A 27,606-nucleotide genomic window follows, 5' to 3' on the forward strand; every position below is an offset into this window, starting at 1 on the left:
CTTTTGGCTTTGTTAATTCTTTCAGTTGTTTTTCTGTTCTCTAATTCATTTAGTTCAGCTCTAATTTTTATTATTTGTTTTCTTCTGGTGTCTGATGGATTCTTTTGTTGCTCGCTTTCTATTTGTTCAAGTTGTAGGGACAGTTCTCTGATTTTGCCTCTTCTTTTTGTATGTGTGCATTTATCGATATAAATTGACCTCTGAGCACTGCTTTTGCTGTGTCCCAGAGGTTTTGATAGGAAGTGTTTTCATTCTTGTTGCATTCTATGAATTTCGTTATTCCCCCCTTAATGTCTTCTGTAACCCAGTCTTTTTTGAGCAGGGTATTGTTCAGTTTCCAAGTATTTGATTTCTTTTCCCTAATTTTTCTGTTATTGATTTCCACTTTCATGGCCTTGTGGCCAGACCATTTTCTGAAGGATGTCCAACTCTGAAGAAACCTGCCAAAGTTGATGGCGTCTGAATGGATTCAGCTGTTTATTTTCACCATTTTCATGACAAGAGGTTGCTAGAGGGTCTTATAAACCTGGTGGCTGAGTGCATATCCACCTCCATGACCCCTCGTGAACGGTGCGGATTTGCGGTAATGATCAGAGTGGAGCGTTGGGCCATCTCACTTCCATCGCCTTCCTCGCTCTCCATCCCCCACCAGAAAAAAACGGCAAGAATTACAAAACTACCAAAGGATACAGGCTCGTGGGCCCAGGTGATCCTGTGGTTCCAGTTCTGGCTACACTGTTAAGAAACAAGTTAACTAACCATTTTTCCACTTCTTGAAATCAGTTGCTTAAAAGAGGCAAATGATGAAAAAGTTTGGAAATCAGGGATTGGTGTGTTAGGGAGAAGAAGCAGGTGTTTAGGGTCTGATCCTGTTTTCCATGGGCTGTTTCAGACAATGGGAACTGCTCTACTACTGCTTGGCCAGACCTGTTGCCGTCCAGCTGATTCTGACTCCTAGCAACCCTATAGGACGGAGTAGAACTGCCCCATAGGGTTTCCAAGGAATGGCTGGCCGATTTGAACTGCTGACCTTTTGGTTAGAAGCCGAGTCTTAACCATGGCTCTACCAGGGCCCCTATTGCTTGGCTAGTTACACCATGTTGTTGTTGTGAGGTGGCGTCAAGTCAAGTCCCACTCACAGCTACCCCGTGTACAACAGAAAGAAACACTGCCCGGTCCTGCGCCATCCTCACGATTGTTGTCATGCTTGAGCCCATTGTTGCAGCCACTGTGTCGATCCATCTCATTGAGGGTCTTCCTCTTTTTCGATGACCCTCTACTTTACCGAGTGTGATGTCCTTCTCCAGAGACTGATCTCTGCTGGTAACGTGTGTAAGTACCTGAGACAACGTCTCACCATCCTGGCATATTCTTCCTTTTATCCTCAGCCAGGATGCGCCTTACTTCACTGAGGGGCATGAGCAGGAGACCATCCGTAAGAGGGTATGGGTTTCACACAAGCCATAATCATTTCCTCCTGGTTGTACAGCCCCTTCCAGAGTTGGTCCCAGGGCTGCAGACAGCTCAAGTTCCCCTGGAGGAAAGTCCTTCAACACAGGGGGCAGTTGCCATCAAAGCATAGAGAGCATCCTCCCAAGCGGCTTTAGGAGTGTTGGCAACACTGGCCTGACCCCCCAAGGTTGCCAAGGATCCCAGCTCTAAAGACAGAGTCTTGCAGCCCCTTGTGCCCCCAGGGCTGCTCAGAGGGCATTGATGCAGTGAGCCGGTGTGCACGGCATCTCCTGATTCCTTTTCTCTGGCCTGCCTAGAATATTCTTTATTGTATGGTTTTTAATGTTCTCAGGATTTCAAAGCCCTCTGAGAATCTGAAAGCTATGAGCCCTCTCCCCTTGAAAATGTACAGCTGTGCACCACACAGGCTCATGGACCCAGGTGAAAAGCCTGGGCTTTAGTACAGCTTCCTTTACAGCAGCCTGTGAGGAGACCGAGGGCCGGTGCTTGCTCAGAGCTGGGGAACGGCGTGTCTCTTTTAATATTCTCTAAGGAATGTGATTCTGCAGCCGAGTTCGTTGGTCCTTCCTTCACGCTTTCCTTTTGTGTATTAGCACGATTCAGTGTTTTAGTTGTGAAATTATAGAATATTGAACTCATCCTTGGCCTTCCAGCCCTGGGAGGAAAGGAGCTGTAGTTTTAAGCCCCACGCTGTACTGAGTGCCCAGTAATGGTGCTAGGATCAGACAGCCTTCACGTATTCTCAGTGTACGTGTCAAAGAGGAATGTCCATGTGTACAGCTCGGAGTCTGACCAGACACCTGGTAGCAGGGCTCCACGCCCAGGGACCACCGCGCCCTCTCCTTGCCTCTGTCTCTCTCCCACGCCCCTGCCCAGGGACCACCGCACCTCCTTGCCTCTTCCTCTCTCCCACGCCCCTGCCCAGGGACCACCGCGCCCTCTCCTTGCCTCTGTCTCTCTCCCACGCCCCTGCCCAGGGACCACCACAGCCTTTCCTTGCCTCTGTCTCTCTCCCACGCCTCTGCCCAGGGACCACCACGCCCTCTCCTTGCCTCTGTCTCTCTCCCACACCCCTGCCCAGGGACCACCGCGCCCTCTCCTTGCCTCTGTCTCTCTCCCACGCCCCTGCCCAGGGACCACCGCGCCCTCTCCTTGCCTCTGTCTCTCTCCCACGCCCCTGCCCAGGGACCACCGCGCCCTCTCCTTGCCTCTGTCTCTCTCCCACGCCCCTGCCCAGGGACCACCGCGCCCTCTCCTTGCCTCTGTCTCTCTCCCACGCCCCTGCCCAGGGACCACCGCGCCCTCTCCTTGCCTCTGTCTCTCTCCCACGCCCCTGCCCAGGGACCACCGCGCCCTCTCCTTGCCTCTGTCTCTCTCCCACGCCCCTGCCCAGGGACCACCGCGCCCTCTCCTTGCCTCTGTCTCTCTCCCACGCCCCTGCCCAGGGACCACCGCAGCCTTTCCTTGCCTCTGTCTCTCTCCCACGCCCCTGCCCAGGGACCACCGCGCCCTCTCCTTGCCTCTGTCTCTCTCCCACGCCCCTGCCCAGGGACCACCGCGCCCTCTCCTTGCCTCTGTCTCTCTCCCACGCCCCTGCCCAGGGACCACCGCGCCCTCTCCTTACCTCTGTCTCTCTCCCACGCCCCTGCCCAGGGACCACCGCAGCCTTTCCTTGCCTCTGTCTCTCTCCCACGCCCCTGCCCAGGGACCACCGCGCCCTCTCCTTGCCTCTGTCTCTCTCCCACGCCCCTGCCCAGGGACCACCGCGCCCTCTCCTTGCCTCTGCCTCTCTCCCCCCTGACTCCGGGGTCTGCAGACTGGCGATGCAGTGGGGCCTACTCATTGGAGTCGTTTTTTACCTATTTCATGGAATTCCATTTAGCGCTCTGACCATCACTGAGAACTTAGTGACTGCTGAGAAATCATATTTGAATTTTAAATGTCATTCATAATGCCAAAGAGTCGTTTTAAATGTCCAGAAGTTTGCGTGTGTGCCGGGCATTGGCTTCTCTGGAGCAGAGCAGCTTAGGGTGGGCTGACCTCCCCAAAGGGCAAGAGACTCGGTGCCAGGCCACCAGGCAGGGCCTGAGATCACGGCTTCTTAGGACCGAATGCAGGTGTGAGCAACCATCAGATGTATTACTAGAGCCAGGAAGAGAGGAGAGACTTAGCGTGCCCAAGGTTGTGGCCCGTGGCCTCTGACTTCACCCCACGTGCCTGGGCAGTCCGGGCAGCTCAGCTTGCTCCTCCAGGTCCGAGTACGAATCGCTTTTGCACGAGTTGCCCTGTCCTATGGGACTCCCGGGCGCTCATCTCCACCCCCTGGTGGCCAGCAGTGGTTCCTGTCATCGTGGGCGCTCTGGGCGGGAGCCGGACTGCCCCAACCTTTGACAGGAGGCAAGACAGATGACAAAGAGTTTGGATCAAGGTGCTGAGAAAGTAACGATATTCAGGATAGAAAATAATGTGCTTTGCTGCTTGTGCATATTTTAAGGAGCCAAGGCATACTCTCAGCATCTTTCTGCTGAACTGTTTATTCTGAAAATCAAAACATTGGTCCAGGCAAGCTTTTTTCTTGCTGAAATTTCCAGTTCTATATCATTCTTCCAGACGTATTAATTACGGTTTCTTTTCTCTCTAGCCTATTAGTAATGCTGATTTTATTGTCCCGGTTGAAATTGATGGAACCATACATCAGGTAAGAAATCAAAGTCCAATCTGAGTTTCGGTTAGCATTTTTTAATGATTAATTCCCTCTGAACTTTATTTTTAAACTCCCGTTTCAGTCATCATTTTATTACTGAGTCCAAAGGAAGCAGACTTTACATAAGTACAATGGTTTTCTGTTTTTTTTTCACTCAGATGAATTTGTTTTCTACTGAGCTTATAAGGAAAACTATAATCTATTTGTAAATATTAGATGTGGTTGCAACTTCAAATAGCTCTTTGATTTGGTACAGACTTTAGAAGTTTCCATATTCCCCAGTGGCCTAGCTTGATGGTCTAATTAACTTCCTCATGTAATTGCTTGTGACCAGTCTCCTAGCAGAGAACAAGAAAATGCCACAGGTCACCCACTTCTGGTGGATTCCTGGGAAAAGGTGTCCCTTTCAAATGCCAGCCACCCCACACTGATCTTGTCGCCCCTGCAGGATTTTCTCCGGTGAATCTTTAGCGAAAACCCAACCACAAAGGAAAAAGGAGGCGTGTGAGTTTTGGGATCTGCAGGCTGCTTGAGTAATGACGCCGGCTTGCATCTTAGTTCTGACTTTTCTTTATCTGCGGAAGCTCCTCTAGAAATAGCATCGTTCATGACCAGGTTGGAAACATTGTAGGAAGAATAGCCTTGGAGGTTGAAGGGTGGGAGAATTTTTGTCAGGCTTCCCACAGGAATGGTCTGACCAGCTTCCTCGTCAGCCCCAAGGTCTTAAAGGGAGGTCGTCTGGCTGACGTGTTCGTATCTCAGGAAGGAGAATCTCTCTTGGTACTTAAGTGACAACAGGATGTTTCTGCGTAAGGACAGCAGTCATTCCTCTTTGGCTCTTGAGTGCAGAGTGTCAGAGCTGGCAAGGCCTTGGGGATCTGCTGGTCCAGCCACCTTAATGTCCAGATGGGGAAACTGAGGCTCAGCCAGGGAAAGGGATCGGTTCAAGATCACGCAATGGAAGGAATGAAATGAAAAACCCCTTCCTGCCCCTGTCCCAGGGCCCTTTTCCTGACGCAGAGGGGTCCTTCCCCTGCCCTTTCTTTCTCCCCTGTTCTTCAGGAGGCCCTGCCAGAAAGCTGTTCCCAGGGTAAATCTCCACACTTCCTACTTTTAAAAGCCGACAGGGAGCCAGAAGGGCAGGCACTGAGGCATTTAGCAAATGCATCTGAATTAACTCAGCCCGAAGCAGTTAAGGCTCCTGCATTTATTATCTTGGCTTTTTGTTACAAAGTGCTCGTGGTGAGACAAAGGAGAGCTGCCTGACGGCAAGGCAAGGATCAGGAGAGAAATTAATCCTTGGCGCCGCGTGACCCTGAGCGTGCCCCTCGGGACCTGGCCTACTGTGCCGGCCTGTTCTTGCAGGAGCCACCCCAGCTCACCGGCCTCCCTCCTGACTGTGCTGTGATTTACCTGCCGCAGGTACCCCAGGGCCCCAGGGCTGCAAGTCAGCACATCTCTCACCTGAGGGAGTGAAGCCATAGGCGCCAAGAGCAGGAGGACCAAGGCCCTGGCGAAGGCCGTGGCCTCATTCAAGTAACCCAGGATAGGCTGTGCGGGTCCCGGTGGGCCTATTCTCGGTTACTTGCACGGGGACGCGGGCCTGGACGCCCGACCTTCCTCTCCGCCAGAGGCGCCTGCGCCAGAGTTCCCAAATCAGCCCCCTGTGTGGCCAGGAGCTGGGCCTGCCCTTTGCAAGGGGCAGAGCTTGCTTTCCAAGCAATGCCCCCGGGAAGACAGGACTGCAGATCGAACCCGCTCACTCTGCTTCCACTCCCCAATTTTCAGCCACGTCTTGAGGGGTGCTGGCACCCAGGAGTATCACAGGCAAAGTGGGGAGCCTGGAGCTGCTGCAGCCACAGGCCCTGCCCTGGGTCCTCCCCCACTTCCAGCAACTCAGAGCAGTGTTGGCTGTCCCACTTCTCTGGCCCCTCTCTCCATCCTGGGCCACAGATCCAGGCCCGCCCTACTCTTCACTGGGCTCGGAGTTTCCCTCCAAGTCCAGGCTCTCTGAGTCCCTGCTTCCGTCAGGCCAGTGCCTTGGAAGTTAGTTCTGTGTAGACTTTATCTCTGGCAGTGTGTCCTCCATGTGGTCCAACTGCTGGCAGCCTTCTGCTTCTCCTCACCTCCTGCAAGATGATGTCTGACCTGCTCCCTCTGCCATTCGAGGCCCTTTGCCTGCTCACCCAGCCTGCCTCTCACACATCTTCTACCGCCTCCCTTCCCATCCCCCATCGCCCGTCTTCAATCACCACCTCAGATGCACCGGTCACACAGGGCTCTGGCCGTTCACTGACACCCCAGGTCTTTCCAGACCCTGTGCTCGGATTGTTTCTTCTGCCTGGATGCTCACTTCTTCTCATCTTTATGGACCTGGCGAACTCCTATTCATCCTTCAAGGCCCAGGCCGAAAGTTGCCTTCTATGATTCCCTTCGAAGAGAGGAGTTAATTGTCCTTAATTTGCTTCTGCTGTGACTTTCATTAGGCCCCTGGGTGGCACAAATGATTTGTGCTCAGCTGCTAACCAAGAGGCTGATGGCTCACCTCCACCTGGCGGTGCTACACAGAAAGGCCTGGCAATCTAATTCCGTAAGATTACAGCCATTGAAAACCTTATGAAGTATAATTCGACTCTGACATGGGGTCGCCACGAGTCAGAACGGACTCAGTGGCTACGGGCTTAAAATTTGCTTATGCCCTGTGTATTTTTTAGACATTTTTGCTTATGTCTGTTCTAGACCGTGAGCTCTTAAGGGCAAGGCCTGTGTTTTATTCATCTTTGTAACTGATTCAGGCTGAGCACAGAGCTGGAACTCAGTAAATATGAATCAAATTGAATTTTAACAAGTCTGATTTATTTTAGTGAACTGTGGCTAATTTTGAATGGAATTTATTCAAGTTTTAATTAGTTCTTCCCTCCTCCCTCTTCCTCCGCCTTCTCTCACCAGCTTTGCCTCCTCTCCCACCTCTCAGTTCGCTTCCTCAGATTCGTTCAAGCTCCCCAGTCAGGAGGCTGTGTGTGGGCTGAAGCCTGGCTTCGTTACCCCAACCTGGCCTTGCCTGGCCTTGCCTGGCCCAAGGCTGCACAGAGCCTAGCCACTCTGTGGAAGGTGCTCTCTGTCCCACTCCACTCCAGGGCCCCCCGCCAGTGGCTTGTTTTGGGGGCCTGGGAGTAGGCTAGCTTCACCTCACCTGAAATGTCTGTTTTTATGTCAAACCCAAGCCAGTAACGTTTGTGGTGTCAAGTAAGCAGCTTCCCAGGCCAACACGAAAGGTGCTTCTGGCCACTTTGCTGGGCCTGCACTTCAACCCCAGGCCTTGCTGGTGAGTCAGAGTAGAAAGTGGCAGCTGGAACAGCCACAGACTTGAGGGACAGTGGGCTAGTCCTGGCGCTCCGAGAGGACAGCCCCCAGACCATGGCCTGTGTCTACACCAGGGCTGACCTGGAGCAGGTGCTGAGACAAACGTGTGAAGTGAGTGAGTTATTTCACACAGACATAGCACAGCTCTTCCTCTCACTGATTCTGAAAATGCCCAGGAGCTTCAATACCCTCGTCAGCTGCCCTTCCTCCCTTTGGAGGGCCGTGCGCCCTGAACTCAGACCTGGAGCCTAGTTTGAGGGGTGTGTCTGCTCTGAGGTTGTACCTCTGACTAAGCCCTCCACAGCCTGGGCCTCTGCAGGCCACCTATAGATCCAAGTGCAGGAGGCAGGAACTGTTAGGAATTCTTCGTCCCGTGGGCATTTGGGCCCTGGGCCATCGCAGCCCCCGCCATGCGACCAGCTTGCTGTCTGCTGCTGTTGCAGGTGTACGTGCTGAAGCGGCCACACGTGGACGAGTTCCTTCAGAGGATGGGGCAGCTTTTCGAGTGTGTGCTCTTCACCGCCAGCTTGGCCAAGGTGAGTCCTGCCCAGCCCTCCCTTCCCCGCCCACTAGCTGTCAACCAGCCGTTTGTTCAGGTGGGGGAAGCTGTTTCTATGGTGACAGGTTCCCACCCCAGATGGGAAGGATGCAGAGTGCCAGCTTCTGGGTTACCATGGTGACAGGGAGCACTTAGAGCACAGGCTCCACGAGGTTGCTGCACGCTCCTGAAGCTGGGTCGTCCGCAGATGGGAAATCACGAACATGTGCGGCATGACAGAGAAGGGGTGGCTGCGTGAGGCAGACCTGGGGGTGCACCTTACTTGTTGGCTGGCAACTGAGTGCTGGCCTCTGAGCCCGAGAGCCCCTGGATCAAGCTCATGCAGGTCTGAAGGAGAGGTAACCGCCAGCAATTCGCCCACAGGCACGGCGCGTTGAGAGTTGTGCCTCCACCCTAAGAGCCGTGTTTTTCTCTAGCCTCAGTTTCTTCTTCTGTAAAATGGGGACGATCCCGTCTACAAATGAGAGAACGCATCTGTAAACACAGTGTGGGGGCAAGTGTCTGACCTCCAACCCCACAAGGGGGAAGGAGAATGAAGATCAGCAGCCCGAGGCTGACTCCTATGAGGCGGGGATCAAACAGGTCTCCTCTCTCCTCCATCTTTACCAACTCTGACACCAGCCATCCCTCCCATGGCACTCTTGACTTCTCTGCTGGGCTCAGTAATTCACGGCAGTGACCACACAGAACTCACAGACCATACTTACAATTATGGGGTTTATTAGGGAAGTAACAGGTCACAGTTCAGGCTCAGGACCACTCAGGACACAGTTCTTCCCTCAGGACAGCCTCTCCCCGGCCGTGCTTGCAGGCACGCCTCTCCCTGGCCCTTGACCTCTGCCCAGAGTCACTCAGCTTTCTCTCTCCTGCCATTGCTTCTCACCATCTTCAGGGCCACAGCTTGCTCTCTCTCTGTCTCCTAGTCCCAGGAGCCTCCCAGCACGGGGATCCCAGGTCCAAAGAACGCATCAGCTCCTGGCTGTTCTCCTTCCGCCTCTGGGGTGGCTCATTTCAAGCCCAGTGAGATGGCAAAACTGACCAGTCCCTTTAACCCATTGCCGTCGAGTCGACTCCGACTCATAGCAACCGTATAAGACGGGGTAGAACTGCCCTGTAGGGTTTCCAGGGAGCAGCTAGTGGATTCAAACTGTCGACCTTTTGGTTAGCAGCCGAGGTCTTAACCACTACACCCCCAGGGCTCAACCAGTCCCTCTGGTGGGCTATAATTACCTTATCACACAGTCCAACCCGATCGCCTGGGTGGGAGTTACAAGCTCATAGCTAGAAAGGCCACGCAAAAGTGACCCATCACACCACAGCATGTAAAGGGCTCGGCACAGTGTCTGACCATCTCCAGCAAGCACCCATTGAACACATCCTGCTACTTATGCTGTGCTGGGCACAGTCATGTGGGAGGTGCTCCTGTGGTCCGTTATTTATATCATGATTATTAATTGTGATAAAATAATTCAGACATCCTTTGGGTCCCATAGCTTGGTATGCATTTCCAACCCAGCATCCACACTGGCTCTTTTTGACCCAAAAGAGTGATTGCTTTGCCATGCCGACTGTTTAGGAAAGCTAGCGAGCTCACAGAACCCCCCCGCATGGTTAAGTCTCCCCGCTTCACGAGTGCAGCGAAGATCCCGTGCTGTGTGCAGGGCAGAGGGGAGCCTTGTCATGACCGTCCCTCAGATCCTGACTCTGATGGGGCCAATGCCATTTTGTTGGTGGTGGCCACCAGTGTCTCCACGGGCACCTCAGACACCCTGAGTGGCCCCAAAGACGAACCTTGTGCAACCAGGTTATCCATCTCCTGTCTAGACCTGCTCCAGGCAGACATGCAGCAGCTTCCTCCCCATGTCCTGTCTCTGGACGGCTCCCTCGGGTGCCCTGGCGCCTGCCCACACTCCCTTCCTCTCCTCTGTGTGTCAGGCACTCTGATTCTGGGTTCCCAGACTTACTGCCTTCCCAGCCTGGGCGTTCCTGGTTTGGTCCATCTCTTTGATGACCAAAATCAGAGCGCTTCACCTGCGCAATATTCTGCCAGCCTCATTGCCAGCCCTTAACGCGTGAGCCCCCCGAGAGGGAGCCCAGACGCAAGCCCCCCAAGAGGGAGCCCGGATGCGTGCCCTATTTTTGCGTACTGAAATGCAAAAGTGGCCTCAGAGAAAACATCCTCTCTCCTCCTGAACAGTCTGGCAGATGAATGGTACAAGACTCATTGTGGTGTAGCATCGTTGGTTCCTCTGGCAGTCCTCGGGGACACTGAGGAACCTGAAGTAATTACCAGAGAAATAACAAACAGGAAGATTGTGCCGGTGTTGGTGAACTGAGAGTCGTTTCTCCTTCGGCAGAATTGAAACGCCCTCCTTCCTTCGCATCACCCCCAGCACTAGCTTAGACATCCTCCTTCAGCCTCTTCCTGGACTGCTCCCACCTGCCCCTCCATCTGTCTCTCCATCCATCTCTCCATCCCCTCTCGCTGCTGCTCCAGCCCGGTGACAGAATCCGCGCCACAGGCAGCCTTTCTCCCTCTCCTGGCACACCTGTTCTGCTGCCAGATGGGCACTCCCCATTCTTGGCTCTGGGCTCAGCTCCCAGGCTCCCAGGCCATGGGCCTTTCTGCACCCGACCCAGTGGCCTGCGGGAGCCCCAAGCTGACGGTCAGAGCCCTCTGTTCCTTCCTTCATTCATTCATCCAACAAATATTTACTTAGTACCTGTGTGTCAGACATTGAACCAGGCCCTGGGGTGATAGCAGAGAACAAGAGACAAACTCCTTACCTGCGTGAAGCTTACATGGCCCACGTCCATCTGAGGGCGTGGCGCCTCAGATTAAGATGCCACCCCCCGGGTTAGTGGTTAAAGGGAAATTGATCATCTTTTTCCATAGGTAGCCTTTGGTCCCTGGCCTCACCACCAGAAATCACAGTACCCTGAGCACTCCCCTCACCTGGTCAGTAGGGAAAACAGCGTGCTGATGGGTGCTGCTCTCTCAGGATGTCCATGGGGACAGAGGACTTTCCCCTGGAGACGGGGCTGCTGCGGGTAGCCCTGGAGGGCCGTCCTGCGGCTGTACCAGCATTTGTGCTACACCCGGGAGCTGGTGGGCATTTCTACTGCTGGCCTTCCCGACACCACAGCCTCGTGCGCCCCCCACCCTGGCAGTCGCTGGGCCCCTGGGAGCCCTGGCCGTCCTCCTCGGTCTGGTCTTGCCACTGGTGGCCTCACAGCAGGCCTGCAACTGTCACCCTTTTGCCTCCAGTCTGGCCCACTCTTTTGGACATCTTCATTTACGGGGGATGTTCTCTTGGGGATCACTTTGTATTTTTTGTCCAGTTCAGCCTGCTTTGAAGAAGACCCTTCCCTTCTTCCTTTCCCCCAGGCCACGAGAGGGGGTCGAGCAGAATGAGCTGGGCTCAAGCTCCCTGTCATAAAACTCCTGGGTTCCACCCTGTCACAGCCAGGAGCTGGTCTGGCTCAGCTGCCAGAGGACCTCTAGGGGGCACACCACAGGCCAGCTGCAAAGTCGGCTCACTGACTGATAGCACTCATTGTTACTGAGCTCCTGCTACGGGCTGGGCACCGTGAGGTGCTGGGGATGTGGTGAACACAACAGACAGGGTCTGTGCCCTGGTGAATGAAGAGAAAATAAAATAACCCCACATGGTGATCAACTGTGAGGAAATGACTGGGAGGTGATAAAGAGTATCAGAAAGGAAGATAGAGGGCGGACTCCAGATAGGCCCTGAGGGGAACCAAGATCTGATCAGAGGGATGGCCACGCAAAGAGCTGGGGGAGAATGTCCCATACGAGAGGACACACGGAGCAGAGGCCCTGCCATGCTCTGAGGTAAAGCCATGAGGTATCAGGGCCCCTGCAGCTGAGATGGTACCGGGCTCACGGTAAGGCGTTGGGCTTTTACTCCAAGTGCGGCAGGCGGCCTGTGGAGAGTTGTCAGCAGGGGAGTGACATGGTCTGACTTATGTTTCCAGCGGCCACTCTGGCAGCTGTGAGGTGGATGGGCTGGAAGGGAGGGCCAGAGGGAAGAGCGAGACTCCTCGGGAGGCCAGAGGTTAGAGGCCAAGACCAGGACGGTGATGGTGTAGAGGAAGGCAGGTGGAGCTGAGATAGTTTTGGAGATGGAACGGAACAAGTTCTGATGGAGTGGACGTGAGAAGCAAGAGAAATGGAAGAATCTAGTGCTGTCCCACACACACGTGAGGGAAATAACCAGGATCCTAAAACACATTCAGCTTTTGTGCGTGTGTGTGTGTGATTTAGATGAAAGTTTACAGAACAAATTTGCTTCTCGTTAAACACTTAATACATAAACTGTTTTGTGATATTGGCTGCCACCCCCTCAATGTGTCAACAGTTTCTCCCCTTCTCCACCCCAGGCTCTCTGTTTCCTGTCGTCCAGTTTTCCTGTCCCTTCCTGCCTTCTCATCTTTGTTTTTGGGCTCGTGTGCCCATTGGTCTCAAATGCACGATTGAACTGTGAAGCACGTTCCTCACGTGTATCATTGTTGGCCCTATAAACCTGTCTAATCTTTGGCTGAAGGGTGAACCTCAGGAGTGGCTTCAGTACTGAATTAAAAGGGTGTCCAGGGGCAAAATTCTTGGCGTTTCTCCAGTCTCTGTCAGACCAGCGAGCTTGTTTTTTTTGTTTGTTTCTGAATTTGACTTTTGTTCTACATTTTCCTTCCTCTCTGCCCAGGACTGTCTGTTTTGATCTCTGCCACCTAATTGTTCTGGGCTCGGTCTAGTGGAGGCTGTGGTAGTTGTGGTCCATTAGTCACGTGGACTAATCTTTTTGCTTGTGTCTCTGGTCTTCTTCATTCTCCTTTGCTCCAGCTGGAATGGGACCAGTAGATGTATCTTAGGTGGCCGCTCACAGGCTTTTAAGACCCCAGTCATTACTCACCACGGTCAGTTGTAGAACACTGTCTTTATGCCAGTTGAGCTAGATGTCCCCCAAGATCACAGTCCTAGCCCTCAGTCCAGTAGCTCAGTCTCTCAGGGCATCCACATTTAGTCTTTTTGTATCTCCTTTTTAAAAAGGAATATGGATCTCACTGCAGTAAGTCAGGGGTTCTGGGCTCTTTCAGGTGCCCAGCCTTTATTGTGATGTCTGTCTTCCAGTATGCAGACCCTGTGGCTGACCTGCTGGACCGCTGGGGTGTGTTCCGGGCCCGGCTCTTCAGAGAATCCTGCGTGTTCCATCGCGGGAACTACGTGAAGGACCTCAGTCGCCTTGGACGGGAGCTGAGCAAAGTGATAATCGTGGACAACTCGCCTGCCTCCTACATCTTCCATCCTGAGAATGCAGTGAGTAACCCCAACGAGAGAGAACACGGGGCTTCATCTAAGCTTTCTGACTGCCAAGAAAGCACCACTTTATTTCTTTTTTTTGCAAAATATATTGTTTTTACTTTTCTGTTTAGTCAATCATAACTTCTTAAAGTTGTTTAAAAACAGCAGTTCCTTTTTTTGACTATTGTTTGATTTTAGGCAAGCTCCACTTTTTTAGCACCTAGAGAAGCTCTCTTGGCCTTTTTCTTGGTGAAATCCCTACCCCTTAGCAGTACATGACATGGACCAAGTTACTGAACTTTGTGGGCTTCAGTTGCCTCATCTGTCAAAGCGGGGGGATATGGAGGTGCCTATCTCATTCTTGGGGGATTCGGTAAGGCGCAGTGCATGAAAAGTGCCTGGGATACAGGAAGTACTCAGTACGCCTGTATCTTCTCATTAGCATGTTTAGTGTCTGTCTTAGTCATCTAGTGCTGCTGTAACAGAAGCACCCCAGCTGCATGGCTTCAACAAACAGGAAGTTATTCTCTCACAGTCTAGGAGGCTAAAGTCCAAATTCAGGGTGCCAGCTCCAGGGGGAAGGCATTCTGTCTCTGTCGGCTCTAGGGGAAGGTCCTTGTCATCAATCTCCTCCTGGTCTAAGAGCTTCTCAGCATAGGGACCCTTGGTCCAAAAGATGCGCTCTGCCCCCGCTTTTTTTTCTTGGTGGCAGGAGGTCCATTTCCTCTCTGCTTGCTTCTCTCTTTTATATATCAAAGGAGGTTGACTCGAGATACAACCTAATCCTGTAGATTGAGTCCTACCTCATTAACATCATAGAAGTTAGCATTTATAACACATACAATAATTATGTCAGATCACAAAATGGAGGACAGCCACACAGTACTGGGAATCATGGCCTAGCCAAGTTGACACACATTTTGGGGGGACACAAGTCAATCCATAAAAGTACTGCTATTGAGAAGGGTCTGTCTGTCAGTAACCCCGTGGAGCTGACTGCTGCCCCAGGCTTCATGACCCATGTGGACTCAGAAGGCCTGAGTGACCTCTGCAACAGACTTTTTTTTGTGTGTGATGAATGAAACACTTCAGTAAGGTTTCCAGATAGGGCTGTCAGGTTCTACAGCCTCATAATGATGTCTAGGAAATACACAGGGGGAATATTTTCTACATAAAACTCTGTGAAGTACGGCAGCCCCTGGGTGCCTGCTCACTCACTGCGTACAGCACAGCTCTGAGAACAGAACCAGTGTTTCCAGGGGAAGGAGAAGTCAGCCAGGCCTCTGGTGACTGCTCACCTTCAACAGCAGCCACCACGCCACACCCTCAGCTGAGGCAGGTTAACCAGGAGAGAATGCGTCCTCCCAAACCCAGGCTTCTCAGACTCAAGATATCCTACAGAAAGTCCTTTCCTTGAGTCCAGAACTCTATAGCCCCACTTGTAACAAAAAAAAAAAAAAAAGAAAGAAAATATTCCAAACTAGGTATAATTCATCAAAAACCAACAAACCCATTGCTGTCGATTCCGACTCACAGCGACCCTGTAGGACAGAGTAGAACTGCCCTATAGGCTTTCCAAGGAGCAGTTGGTGGGTTCGAACTGCCAACCTTTTGATTAGCAGCCGAGCTCTTAACCACTGCGCCACCAGGGCCCTGTAACAGATAAGGGCTACTTTCTAATATAGTCACAATTCCATTCACACCAGACAAAATTAACAGTTCCTTAATTTTATTTTATATCCAAACTCTTTATATTTCCCCTAGAATCTGACAATGTTTTCTTACCCTTGGAATGTTTGAATCAGGACCCAAGCAAGGGCCACACATTGCTTTGGTTAATATGTCTCAATTCTTCTGTCATCTTGACACTTCTTCCCCCCGTCCCACCCCCTTTTTTTTCCATGCCATTTATTCCTTGAAGAAACCCTGATCATGGTCTTGTAGAAATTTCCTAAATTCTGAATTTATCTACCCGTAGTCTCCTGGTGGTTAACATCGTCCTCTATCCCTCATATTTTCTTTAAACAAGTAGTTAGACCTCTGCGGTATTGTTTTTTTTTCCCAAGAATACAGCATAAGTTGTAAGCGTTATAGTTTACGTGGCTTCACATCAAGAGGTGCAGAATGTCAGGTTATCCCCCTTTTAATGACTTAAAACTGATCGTTGGGTCCAGCTCATTCATTTGAAAATGGAAGAGTTGAAGAAAAAGGCCCAAGTCTTTAGGGTTCCTTCCTCATTCAGGGCCCCCTGTGGACTTCAGATCAACCTTTGCCTGATGACTGTCACTGCCTCCATCCACTGTTCCGTTAAGAATTGCAAAATGGTGATTTCTAAATTCTGTCATTCCTTCTGCGTTCATTGGCAGGAATTCTTCTGTTTAAAAAAAAAAAAATGGAACTTAGCCTCATCCTCTGCTGATTACCCTCAAGCACAGCTGGAATGTTTGAATGAGGAAGGAACCCTAAAGACTTAGGCCTTTTTCTTCAGTTCTTTCATTTTCAAACGAATGAGTTGCTGCTTTAGCGATCTTCAGAAGTAACCAATGATTTTTTTCTTTTTTTCACTATCACATCATGAGCTCATGGATTTTTATGTCTTTGATTGTTCCAATCCAGTACATTTATTATGCTGTTTGATACTCGGATTTTCCCATCGGCAGTGGAAACCCTTTCAAATAACAATAGTTTTTGATAGTTTTCTTGCTTTCTGGCACAGGGTGTTCCAGGCTTATCTTGTTCATTCCTGCTTCAGCCCTGGAGTTGGCCATTTCTCTGTGGAGCCCTGGTTCCCAGCAGTGGAAAGGGTGTTCGGAACGCATGACATAGCTGCCAGGGGTCCTCATTGCTTCTGTGCTATCTTTTGCTTCTAGACCTTTTGACTGGAGAAAGATACCCACGAACCACTGCCATCGAGCCGATTCCGACTCAAAGCAACCCTATAGGACAGAGTAGAACTGCCCCATAGAGTTTCCAAGGAGTGCCTGGTGGATTTGAACTGCTGTCCTCTTGGTTAGCAGCCTTAGCACTTAACCACTGTGCCACCAGCGTTTTCAGAGAAAGATAAAAAATACATATTTTTAGAAAGGAAACTAGCTCATAAATTCAGTGGTTTTTCCAGTTCAGCTTAAGAGTTTTTACTTCTTTGTTTTTGTATTTGTATCTCTCTTGAGCTGAAACTCTTGGTTCCTAAAGATATTAACATAATTACATATTTGGTTTATTATATATCTGTTGCCGTTGATTCCGACTCATAGTGACCCTGCAGAACAGGGTAGAACTGCCCTATAGCGTATACAAGGAGCGGCTGGTGGATTTGAACTGCTGACCTTTCGGTGTGCAATGAAGCTCGTAACCACTGCATCACCAGAGCTCCGTATATAACACGACATTGGCCAATTCAGAATTTTTCACATGTACAGTTTAATGACACTGATTACGTTAATCACGTACAACCAACGCCAGAGTCCGTAGCCAGATTTCTCATCACCATGAACAGGAGCTCAGTGTGGGCTAAACAGCGACCCCCTCCCGCCCTGGGGACCACTCGGCTAAACAACGACCCCCTCCCGCCCTGGTGACCACTCGGCTAAACAGCGACCCCCTCCCGCCCTGGTGACCACTCGGCTAAACAGCGACCCCCTCCCGCCCTGGGGACCACTCGGCTAAACAACGACCCCCTCCCGCCCTGGTGACCACTCGGCTAAACAGCGACCCCCTCCCGCCCTGGTGACCACTCGGCTAAACAGCGACCCCCTCCCGCCCTGGTGACCACTCGGCTAAACAGCGACCCCCTCCCCGCCGGTGACCACTCGTAAGCTTTGGTCTCTAGACGTTTGCCTGTCCTGGATACTTCACAGGAGTGAGGTAGTAGAACATTGGTCCTTCTGTGATAGAGGAAGTGGTCACATTTCACTAATCCTTACAGTATTCAATTAAATTACATAATGAATTTTCATGTTCCTGAGCTGTCTTTGGAGCCCTGGTGGTGTAGTGGTTAAGAACTTGGCTGCTAACCAAAGGTTGGCAGTTCAAGTCTGCCACCCGCTTCTTGGAAACCCTATGGGGTGGTTCTACTCTGTCCTGTAGTGTCGCTGTGAGTCGGAATCGACTCGAGGGCAACAGGCTTTTTTTTAAAGCTGTCTTTAGATTTGTAAAAAAGGGCCAAAAATGTTACTTTAAAATTTTTTTTTTTGGTATCCCCAAATTTCTTTTTGCGTCTCTTCTTTGGACTTTGGCTACCCCCTCGACCTCCCCTCCCGACCCCTCTGCCTGAAACCAAGGAAGACGCCTCTCTTTGCCAGTGGCTTCAGAGTGCCCCGAAATTTTATACTTGTGCTGTTCACTGCTCACTGCTAAGCATGGGAGGAGATTCTCCCTTTCTCTGTGCCCTGCAGCATGGCCCCGGTAGCCCCAGGCAGAGGTCGCCCCAGGCGGGCTCCCCGGTATCTGTGGTTGTCCGGTAGCCTCCGAGTGCTCTGCGGGGTGAAGAGCGGGTTTGATGCAATGGAAAGTACTGTTTGAAACTGGCAAGTAGCAGGGATAGTCCTGGCATCTTCTGCACTCAGGCGGAAGCGTTCAGACTGGATGTGCTTAACTTTGCCTTCATGAGCCGTCGAAGGCCGTCTCCCAAACCAGGTGGCTTTGGGTTGACCTTGGCTGGAACAGACAAAGTAGTGATGGTGATGGTGGTTTCTAGACACCAGCCTCCTTACCAAAGAAAACGTAAGAGGTGCGGGAGCCCAGGCAGCTAGGAGCAGCCCCCAGCCCGGATCCAGCTCTGCTGCCCCTCCACTGTCTTCCAGGTGCCTGTGCAGTCCTGGTTCGATGACATGACGGACACGGAGCTGCTGGACCTCATCCCCTTCTTCGAGGGCCTGAGCCGTGAGGACGACGTGTATAGTATGCTGCACAGACTCTGCAATAGGTAGCCCCGGCCTCTGCGCCCCGCCCGCACGCTCTGGGGACCCGCCAGGCCCAGCTCCTCCTCGGGAGCGGAAGCAAGGCCACCCTGCTCCAGGCCGCGGGGTGAACGTGGCCATCGCTACCTGTTGGTTTTTGGTTTTGTTTTTGTTTTTTTTAAAGAACAGAAACAACTATTTTAAAAAGAACTCTTTTAATGAATTTCGTAAAGGGACGTGCATTTTACTGGGTTTGCTTTTCTGAAAACATACCAGAAAGAAAAAACTGGTTAAAAAAAAAGCTTGATACCTATCAGACTTTCTGTCAAGTATCGTCCCCTTCTGCCCCAGCTCGGAGCAGTCGACCTGACTCCGAATCTCTTGCCAGGATGAAGTGCCTTTCTGAATGTTATTTTAAGCTGAGAGTTAATTTTTCTACGCAGCATATTTCCAGACATCTTTTAGTCTTTTATTGTCTTAGATGCGCTAAAAAGATAAACATCACAATTTTCTAGAACCTGATATCGGGGTGGGGGGGTTGGTGAGGGAGGGGAGGGAGCCGTAGAGCCTATTTCCCAACAGGTGTGGCTTTGCTCTGGCGACCTGTGGCACGCGGCGGGGTTGGCTCCTGATCGGGAGGCTTTTTGTGACTGTCTCATTGTCTCCACTGATTTCTAACCTGGTGTGGGACGTATCTGCAGCCGTCCGGCTCCACCCTCTAGGAAATGACAGATATTTTATATTATTAGTTCTGACGGTGATAGATTTGTCTCAAGGTCACCTTTTCCCCTTGGAAAGTGACGTCATGTCACTTTTGGTTTCACACTACTGCCATCCTTGTGTGTTTTTTGTTTCATTGTTGCAGTCGTTACTGTTTTGGGTAGAGAAGTCACAAGATATCCTAAAACCCTTAGATATATATATACCTAAAAAAAAAAAAAAAAAAAAATCCGTTCATTGATTTTTAAACCTTTCCTTTCCAAAAGCCGGATACACATGGAGCTGTCTGGGGATTTTCTTTGCTGCTACCGAGCTGCCACCAAATGGAATTGACCAGCGGCTGTTACACTGTTATTTGCCACTGTGCCTATGCTCAGAATACGCTCACGGCTAAGCTGCAAACGTGGACAGGCTCAGAACAGAGGTGGCCTGTCCCATTGCAGACACACCAACCATGTCCCTTCTTCCTGGCCCCAGCCAGTGGGAATTCAGACAGGCATAAAGACAAAGGGCCGAGAGTACACACAGGGGTGGCTGTCATTTCACACAGCAGTCAACACCCACTGACTGTTCTTTCCTGAGAAACTGTGGCCTCAACCAGCCACCAAGCCCATGTGGCCCGAGTCCGTCTCTTGGTCTTCTCCACTGAAGCACAGCCTATTTCTGAGCCAAGGGTTGAGGAAGCCTGTCCAGGTGTAGGACTCACCGCCCGAGCCGTGAGAAGGAGGGATTCCCTCCCCTATGCTGGGGCCCCCTGCAGCCTTTCGCAGTGACGTGTTTGAGCAGTGCCATGATCCTTGTTGGACAACAAGACAGTCTATAAAGTATTTTTTTTAATAATTAAAAAGAACCCTTTGGTGTTGGCACCATCGCCTTAGTTCTCTGTGGGCTGGTCCTCGGCCGGCGACTGGTGGGTGAAACTGTCACCAACAAGACTGGAAATTTGGGGTCAAAGTAAAGTTTCTTTTTTGCTTTCATTCACAAAGTAACAAAGCCAGCTGCCAACCAGGTCCTCTTAACAGCACTTTGGTCTGTGGACTGCTCTCCATTCAGAACAGAAGTAAGTATTCAGGGGTAACCAAGTCCCCCAACATTCTAAGTGTTCCGAACCCAGTAATCCACACGCCAGTTAAAACGGAAACAGTCCCTTGCTGGGCACTTCCAAGATGACAGTTAGGTGGCAGATTGCATACGCCATAAAACTTTATTTGGAACACTCTTGTTCAGTGAACCCGCTGCCTTAAATGTCTTGAATGTTGCAGTCAAGTGTCAGTCATGTGTTGAAATCCACACACAAACAGACCGTGGTGGAGAGCCTTAGACCCTCTCCCGGGCCCCCTTCTTCATAGGCATCACAGGGTCTTATTTGGAGGAGGGGGCAGAGAGGACTGAAGTTCTAGAATATTTCAGGGGAACAGAACCTAGGAATCGTGCTCCACTGACAGGTGGAGTGAAGACACTTGGCGGGCTCGAGCCAGACCCTTCATCCAATTGTTCCTGAACCCGTGAGCACCATTGCACTAGGCCAGCACAGAGCTATGGGGACGGAGCCCAGCTCCTGCCACCACAGACAGAATGTCTTGGGGGGGGCCAGCAAACCCTCCGAGGGCTCTAGAATCTGTGCACCTTATCTGACCATACCCCAAAATTCCATTGTTATTTTAACCCCTGGTTTTGCTTTATGTACATAATCAAAATATCTATCTATATATATAGATATATATTTTTAATCATCTACATATAAATGAAGCAATAGAATCCTAACCTAAGGTCAAGAAATGAGATGAATGTTTGGGTTTTTTTTTTTTTTTTTTTAAGGTAAATACGGGTATTGTTTTTAATTATTACCTTTTATTAAATTGTGGGCTTTAAAACTTAATGAAACCTGTTAGCGCTTTCTCTGTGCCATGTATTCCCCATGTTACCAAAACAACCCCCAGCTCTTTTAGCCAAAAGGAAAGTCTAACCTACTGAGTTTCCACCGGCCTTTCTGTACAGGGTTAAAACATAGTCTCCTGGATGAGTATGTTTTACGTTAAGACCTGGGACAGGAGACTTGGGCTCATGGAGCCCAGCCCGCTACCATGTGCTGGAAATTCTGGCCGGGCCTCGAGTGGAGGTGCCCAGGCCCTGGGGAGGCCATTAGCACTGTCTTCCATTGCCCTGGAATCCTACCTGTCCGTCTGCGGTTTCACCCATTTTGCTGTTTGTAAACGATGCATTTGTACGCTAAAAGGGACTATCGCCTACTGCCGGTGGGCGGGAAGCTCCTTGATGTGGTACAGTCTTGATGAGCTTGTTTTGAGGACACCTGGATGCCCTGATGACGCTCTTCATTTTTGCAGCACTCGGACTTGTGTAAAAAGAAGAAGTCTGTAAGTCTGTCTAACCTAGCGACGTTTTCCAGGCCTGTCCTGAAGAGATGGCTTTCTAATAAAATCCAGAACCGCACAGCCCTCTGGGCAAACACTCGTGACGTTTGTGCCTCTGCTCTTAAAGGTGCTGTGATGGACAGTGGCAATGCCAGGGCTCCAGAAGAGCGGAGTGGCCTGAAGTGAGGTGCTGTGATGGACAGTTGGCAATGCCAGGGCTCCAGAAGAGTGGAGTGGCCTGAAGTGAGGTGCTGTGATGGACAGTTGGCAATGCCAGGGCTCCAGAAGAGTGGAGTGGCCTGAAGTGCTTGCAGTTACCTGTGTAGAACGGGCTGGCTGCCTCTGCTCCCCTTTTACTGTAATTTGATCGCGTCTGTCCTGTTCCATTCTCCCGGGAGCTTCTCTGCAGACAGACACCCCCAGGCAGTGGGGATGCTGGTGTCTGGGTAGTCATGGGTTTCTGCTGGACATCCAAATGTGGTAAACAACACGGTGTGACTTGGGAAATCCCACATGTGGAATGTGCACGTTTCCAGGGCCGAGTACTGTCACTCGAGGTTTGCAATGATTTCTTCCTGCCAAAAATAAACATGTGAAGCTGCGCTCTCCTGTGGCTTGACTGCTTCTCCAATGGCAGCGCTTCTCCCCCGCCCCCGTTCTCCCCCCAGCGTAGCCTCCAGTCTCCTGGCACCCCCGCTTTTGGGAGACAGGGTGGATGGGAGCAGGGCTGCAGGAGCCTCAGGCCTTGACCCAAGGGGGCAGCTAGAAAACCAATCTACCCAAATCGTCGGTCACCCCAAAGGGCTTAGGACAGGTGGGCTCCCTCTCCACAGACAGAAGCAGCCTGGCTTATCATTCTCACCTCCAGCCAGTGAGAGGGGCAGCAGGTCCCCCCCGCTGGGGACCCCTGGTAGGGCCTTGGGCAGGCCTCACCCCTCTCAGGACTCAGATTCTTCATCGACCAAAAAATCCATTGCTGTCGTGTCGATTCCGACTCACAGTGACCCTAAAAACAGAGCAGAACTGCTCCATAGGGTTTCCAAGGAGCAGCTGGTGGATTCGAACTGCCGACCTTTTGGTTAGCAGCCAAGCTCCTAACCACTGGCTCAGATTCTTCATGATCATGCCCGATTCGGCTAACAAAACACCAAAACCCGCTGCCGTCAAGTCAACTCTGACTTGTAGGGACCCTATACCAGTGTCAGCAATCTCGGCAGATGGGCCTTACCTCTGTTTTGTGGTTGAGGAAACAGGCCAGCAAGACGAAGCTCTGCAGCCCACCCTGTCTTGCCACAGGGCCCCAGGCTTCTGTCAGGCATATGTACTCATCCAGAACAATATGGGAGGGTGTGTGTGTCAGCCCAGGAGACCTAATCTTTCCCCAGAGACAAAACCCCAAATATCCCACGGCCAGCCTCTGCCATCCTCTCTAGGTACACGCCTGCTCACCGACAGACCGGTCACTCTGATGTCCTCCCCGGGCGGGGCTCCTGGGCTGTCTCCTGTCTGCTCCCGTGCCCTCTCTTCCCTCCCCTCAGCATTACTGACATTGCCCCGTGCCCATGACTGCTTCACACCTGTGCATACAAGCAAACAGACAAATGGGTGTGAATCACAGCTGCCCCTGAAGCTTCCGTGTCCCTGTGAGTAACCACAGATCCTGAGCAGGTGGGCAGGAGGTACAGGTGCCTAAAAGGTCTCTTAACTGGGATTTGAGAGTACCGGGATTTCAGGAAGATGGGAAGGGGGCGGCTGGGAACAGCAGGAAGATGGCAAGGGGGTGGCTGGGAACAGCAGGAAGATGGGAAGGGGGCGGCTGGGAACAGCAGGAAGATGGCAAGGGGGTGGCTGGGAACAGCAGGAAGATGGCAAGGGGCGGCTGGGAACAGCAGGAAGATGGCAAGGGGGCGGCTGGGAACAGCAGGAAGATGGCAAGGGGGCGGCTGGGAACAGCAGGAAGATGGCAAGGGGGCGGCTGGGAACAGCAGGAAGATGGCAAGGGGGCGGCTGGGGACAGCAGGAAGATGGCAAGGGGGCGGCTGGGGACGGCAGGAAGATGGCAAGGGGGCGGCTGGGAACGGCAGGAAGATGGCAAGGGGGCGGCTGGGAACGGCAGGAAGATGGCAAGGGGGCGGCTGGGAACGGCAGGAAGATGGCAAGGGGGCGGCTGGAAACGGCAGGAAGATGGCAAGGGGCGGCTGGAAACGGCAGGAAGATGGCAAGGGGGCGGCTGGGAACAGCAGGAAGATGGCAAGGGGGCGGCTGGGAACAGCAGGAAGATGGCAAGGGGGCGGCTGGGAACAGCAGGAAGATGGCAAGGGGGCGGCTGGGAACAGCAGGAAGATGGCAAGGGGGCGGCTGGGAACAGCAGGAAGATGGCAAGGGGGCGGCTGGGAACAGCAGGAAGATGGCAAGGGGGCCTGGGAATGACACACTGGCTGGGTGAGGGGTACACTAGGGGCTTGTGGCAGAGTCCCCTGAGTAACCTGGGGTGCTCACATGGCAAATCCAACCCGCCCCATGCCAGGGCTGCCAGTGGGTCGATGGCTGCTCAAGGCCTGGCATGGACACCAGCTTGACCTCCAAGGAGACACACTGGACCTCAGTCCCTCAGGTTGAGGACATGCAGGCCCCAGAGCGCACCACCCCAAATCCCCATTGCAGGCCCATCAGCTGGTTCAGTGGCTCTCCGTTCTAACTGCACGTTAGAATCACCCAGGGGCTCTTAAAAGCCTAGATCCCTGGTTCCAGCCCAAACCACTGACATCCGGGTCTCAGGGAAGATACCTGCAGCATGTTTAACTGCCCCCAACGGCTCTGAGGTGAGCCAGGGCTGAGAACCCCTGCCCTGACCAGGTGCAGAGGACAGGTACATCTTCCAAAAGTGCCAGCGGACATCAGGTACAGCAAAGCTGTGGGAAGGGCTTTGGGGAAATGACCGGTTGCTTTACCTAAAAGATCAGTCGTACGTGTTCTTTGCTGAAAATTCAGAAAACCCAGGTAAGTGTGGAGAAAACCATGTGGACGTTGGGAGTCAAGGCCAAGAGGAGCCTTCCTGAGGTGGGTTGAGGAAGAGGCCTGAGAGGAGCCTGTCTGGCTGACAGCACCCAGCTTTCAAGCTGGCCACCAGAGTGGGGAGCAGAGTGGATGCCCCATTTCACACATGAGCACTGGGTCACACTGCCCACTGGGAGCAAAGGGAGCCTTGCAGCCCCAGAAATGAAGGAGCCAGGCTGGCCTGCAGGAGCACTGGTGGGTAGGTGGCAGTGTCGCTGGGCAGGTCTGCCAGTCAGCGACGCCTCCTCGTTTGCAGGGTGCTAGGACCCTTCCTTGGCCTTTCCTGGTCAGCGGTTCCCTGGGCAGTGCCCTCCCTGGAGTCGCTCCCGGGCTGTGCGCACCAGGTGACCTTGTCACTTCCTGCGGCCTACAGCAGGGCAGGACCGGATCTGGGCCACGCGGACCCGAGGCTGCTCTCCCCAGTGGCGTCAGGCCAGGGCGGTGGCAGGCCCCCGCCAGGCAAGTCCCACTTTCTCCCCCAAGCTCTCGAGGATTGTACTTCCCTGCAGGATCCGGACTCCACAGAGCCATGTTCTGCACCTGCATCTGACTCAGGTGAGACCCAACAGGGCCTTCCCTGGATGCCAACATTGAACGGAGCCCAGGGAGCCCGGGGCGGGGCCTGGAGGGCGGGCCTGGGGCGGGGTCTGGACGGGGTGGGCCCTGGAGGGGCTGGGGCTGGGAGGCGGGGCCTGGAGGGAGTGGACCCTGGAGGGCATGGGGCTGGAGTGGGCGAGGTCTGGAGACGGCAGGGTCTGGAGGGGCGGGGCCTGGGGCGGGGCCTAGATGGGACAGGGCTGGAGGGGGTGGGGGCTGGACAGAATGGGTTCTGGGGCGGGGCCTGTAGGAGCCGGGCCTGGCTTCCGGCGCCCCTCCCGCACACCACGGGGTCACACTGCCTCGTTTGTCAATATTGACACCCAGCAGGCCAGGCCATCCTGCCCAGATAAGCCCAGAAGGAACACAGTAGCAGTAGAGTAGCCGGGGAAGCTGCGGGGTGGGTGGACCGTGGGCCCGGGGCGGGAGGAGGCCAGTGGGACAAGGGAGCCAGGGACAGGGTGGCGCTAGCCGAGGCCCATCAGGAGGGCCATCTGACCCCCACAGCCCTCCTTGAGCAGGGGTCTCTAGATCATCGGGCAGGGGGAGATGGGAGAGTGGAAACTTCCTTCCTGCTCTGGGTACCTCCCACCCAGCCTTGTACCACCCTGGTGGCCTGTGATTGCTGCCTTGGGCCTCAGTTTCTCTGTGCCCCAGACGTGATAGCCATGAGCTGGACATTGTCTCAGACACAAAGCGGTGCTGCTTACCTCCACCCTAAGCCAGGACCTAGGGCCCCACCTGCCATCCCTCCTGGCCCTGGGGTCACAGGATCACAGGGTGAGGCACTTCTGGGGTAGGACAGCTCTACCCCCTCCGCAGGTCCTTGGGCCCCTGGGACCCAGAGGAGAATTATGGGGGGAGCGTTCTTAGATCCTTGTGCCCCTCACAAAGCTGCTGAGGTGGAGGGGTGCACCCCGGCTTTTCAGAGCAGCAAATGCCAGCTCAGAGAGCCTAAGAGGTGTCTCCAAAGTTATGCAGCCAGTGAGCATGGAATGGGATGGGAGCCTGACTCAAGTAACTGCTGTAATCCACTGCGGCCCTGGCTTCAGGACAGAGCCTGAGGACAGCCCAGACCCCCACACTGGGTCATGCACAGGCGAGAGGAGCGTGTCAGTAAACATTTATTAAGCAGCTGCTGTATACCTGTATACCAGGCATGATTCTAGACACAGAGATAGAGCCGTGAACAAGGCCCTGCCCACAGGTGCCCACCATCCTGCTGGGGACACAGACCCAGAACAAGGAACCACGTCAGAAAGGACTCAGGTTCCTAAAGCTCTAAGAAGGTGAGAAGTGGTAAGCCCTGTGGGGGGGGTGGGGGGATCATTGCTGTCGAGTCCATTCTGACTCATAGCAACCCTATAGGACAGAGTAGAACTGCCCCAGAAAATTTCCAAGGAGTGCCTGGTGGATTCAAACTGCCGACCTTTTGGTTAGCAGCCACAGCACTTAACCACTATGCCACCATAAGGGGACTGCTTTAGCTAAAGTGACCAGGGAAGGGCTCTGGGGGAGGTGCCATTTGGGTTGAGGCCTAAATACAGAAAAGGAGAAGCTGTGGGTGATGCAAATGGCTAGGCAGTCTGCAGCCAACCTAAAGATTGGCAGTTCACGTCCACCCAGGGCACCTCAGAAGAAAGGCCTGGCAATCTACATCTGAAAAATCAGCCCTTGAAAGCCCTATGGAGCACAGGGTTTTCTCTGACACACATGGGGTCGCCGTGAGTCAGAATCCACTGGACGGCAACCGGTTTTTACTGGTTATGGGGAGACATAGGGCAGGGCTGCCAGGCAGAGGAAACAGTGAGTGCAGAGGTCTGGGGACTAGAGTGAGCTTGGCATCTTCAAAGGACAAAGGGAATCTTGTCACTAGAACATGGTGAGCAAGGAGCAGAGTGATGGGCCATATAGCCAAAGGGACAGGCAGTTTAGGGCTTGAAAGGGAAACCACTAGAGGGTTTGGACGTAGGGAGCGGAGTGATCTGATCTGTGGTTAAGATTCCTCTGGCACTGTGGCAGGGGGTGGGGGTGGACAAAGGAAGCCAGGAAGGCTGACACACACAGAGGGAGGTATGTGCTACCAACTGGGGGGAGAGGCTGGCTCCTGGACCAGGGCAGGAGTCCAGAGAGACCTAGTGAGGCTCAGGACACCAAATGGCTGATGGCTTCACTGTAGGGTGGTGAGGAACAAAGAGGAGCCCAGGATTACTCCCAGGTTAGGGGCCTAAGCAAACAGCTGGATGTCTGTGCCACTTCCTGAGGCTCGAGGAGGTGGCTCTGAGGGCAGGCATTCGGAAGCCTGATGTGGATTCTGGGTGTGAGGTTAGTGATGCAGGAGAGATGTGACAGGACAGTTAGATCAGGGAGATGGCAGGAGGGGGAGGGAAAATGGGAGTCTGAGCCGGTAGAGACCTAGCGTTTCTATGGGACTGGAGCTTGGAGGAAAATAGAAAAGACACAGGAGCTGAGGCCTGAGCCCAGTGACCGGTGACATGCAGAAGCCACAACACAGAGGAGTGCCCGGTGAGGTGGGGACAAAA

General features: G+C 52.8%; 1 protein-coding gene across 1 annotated transcript in view; it reads left to right on the forward strand.

The window, feature by feature from the left end:
* Positions 1-22,011, forward strand: part of CTDSPL (CTD small phosphatase like) — a 141,110-nt gene extending 119,099 nt beyond the window's left edge. The window contains 4 exon segments of the mRNA XM_064277484.1: positions 4,115-4,171; positions 7,984-8,076; positions 13,249-13,434; positions 18,222-22,011. Coding sequence (XP_064133554.1) covers positions 4,115-4,171; positions 7,984-8,076; positions 13,249-13,434; positions 18,222-18,347 — 462 coding nt within the window. The 3' untranslated portion in view covers positions 18,348-22,011.
* Positions 22,012-27,606: the final 5,595 nt, after the last annotated feature.

The sequence above is a fragment of the Loxodonta africana genome, chromosome 27 (genome assembly GCF_030014295.1).
Source record: "Loxodonta africana isolate mLoxAfr1 chromosome 27, mLoxAfr1.hap2, whole genome shotgun sequence".
Lineage (NCBI taxonomy): Eukaryota > Metazoa > Chordata > Mammalia > Proboscidea > Elephantidae > Loxodonta > Loxodonta africana.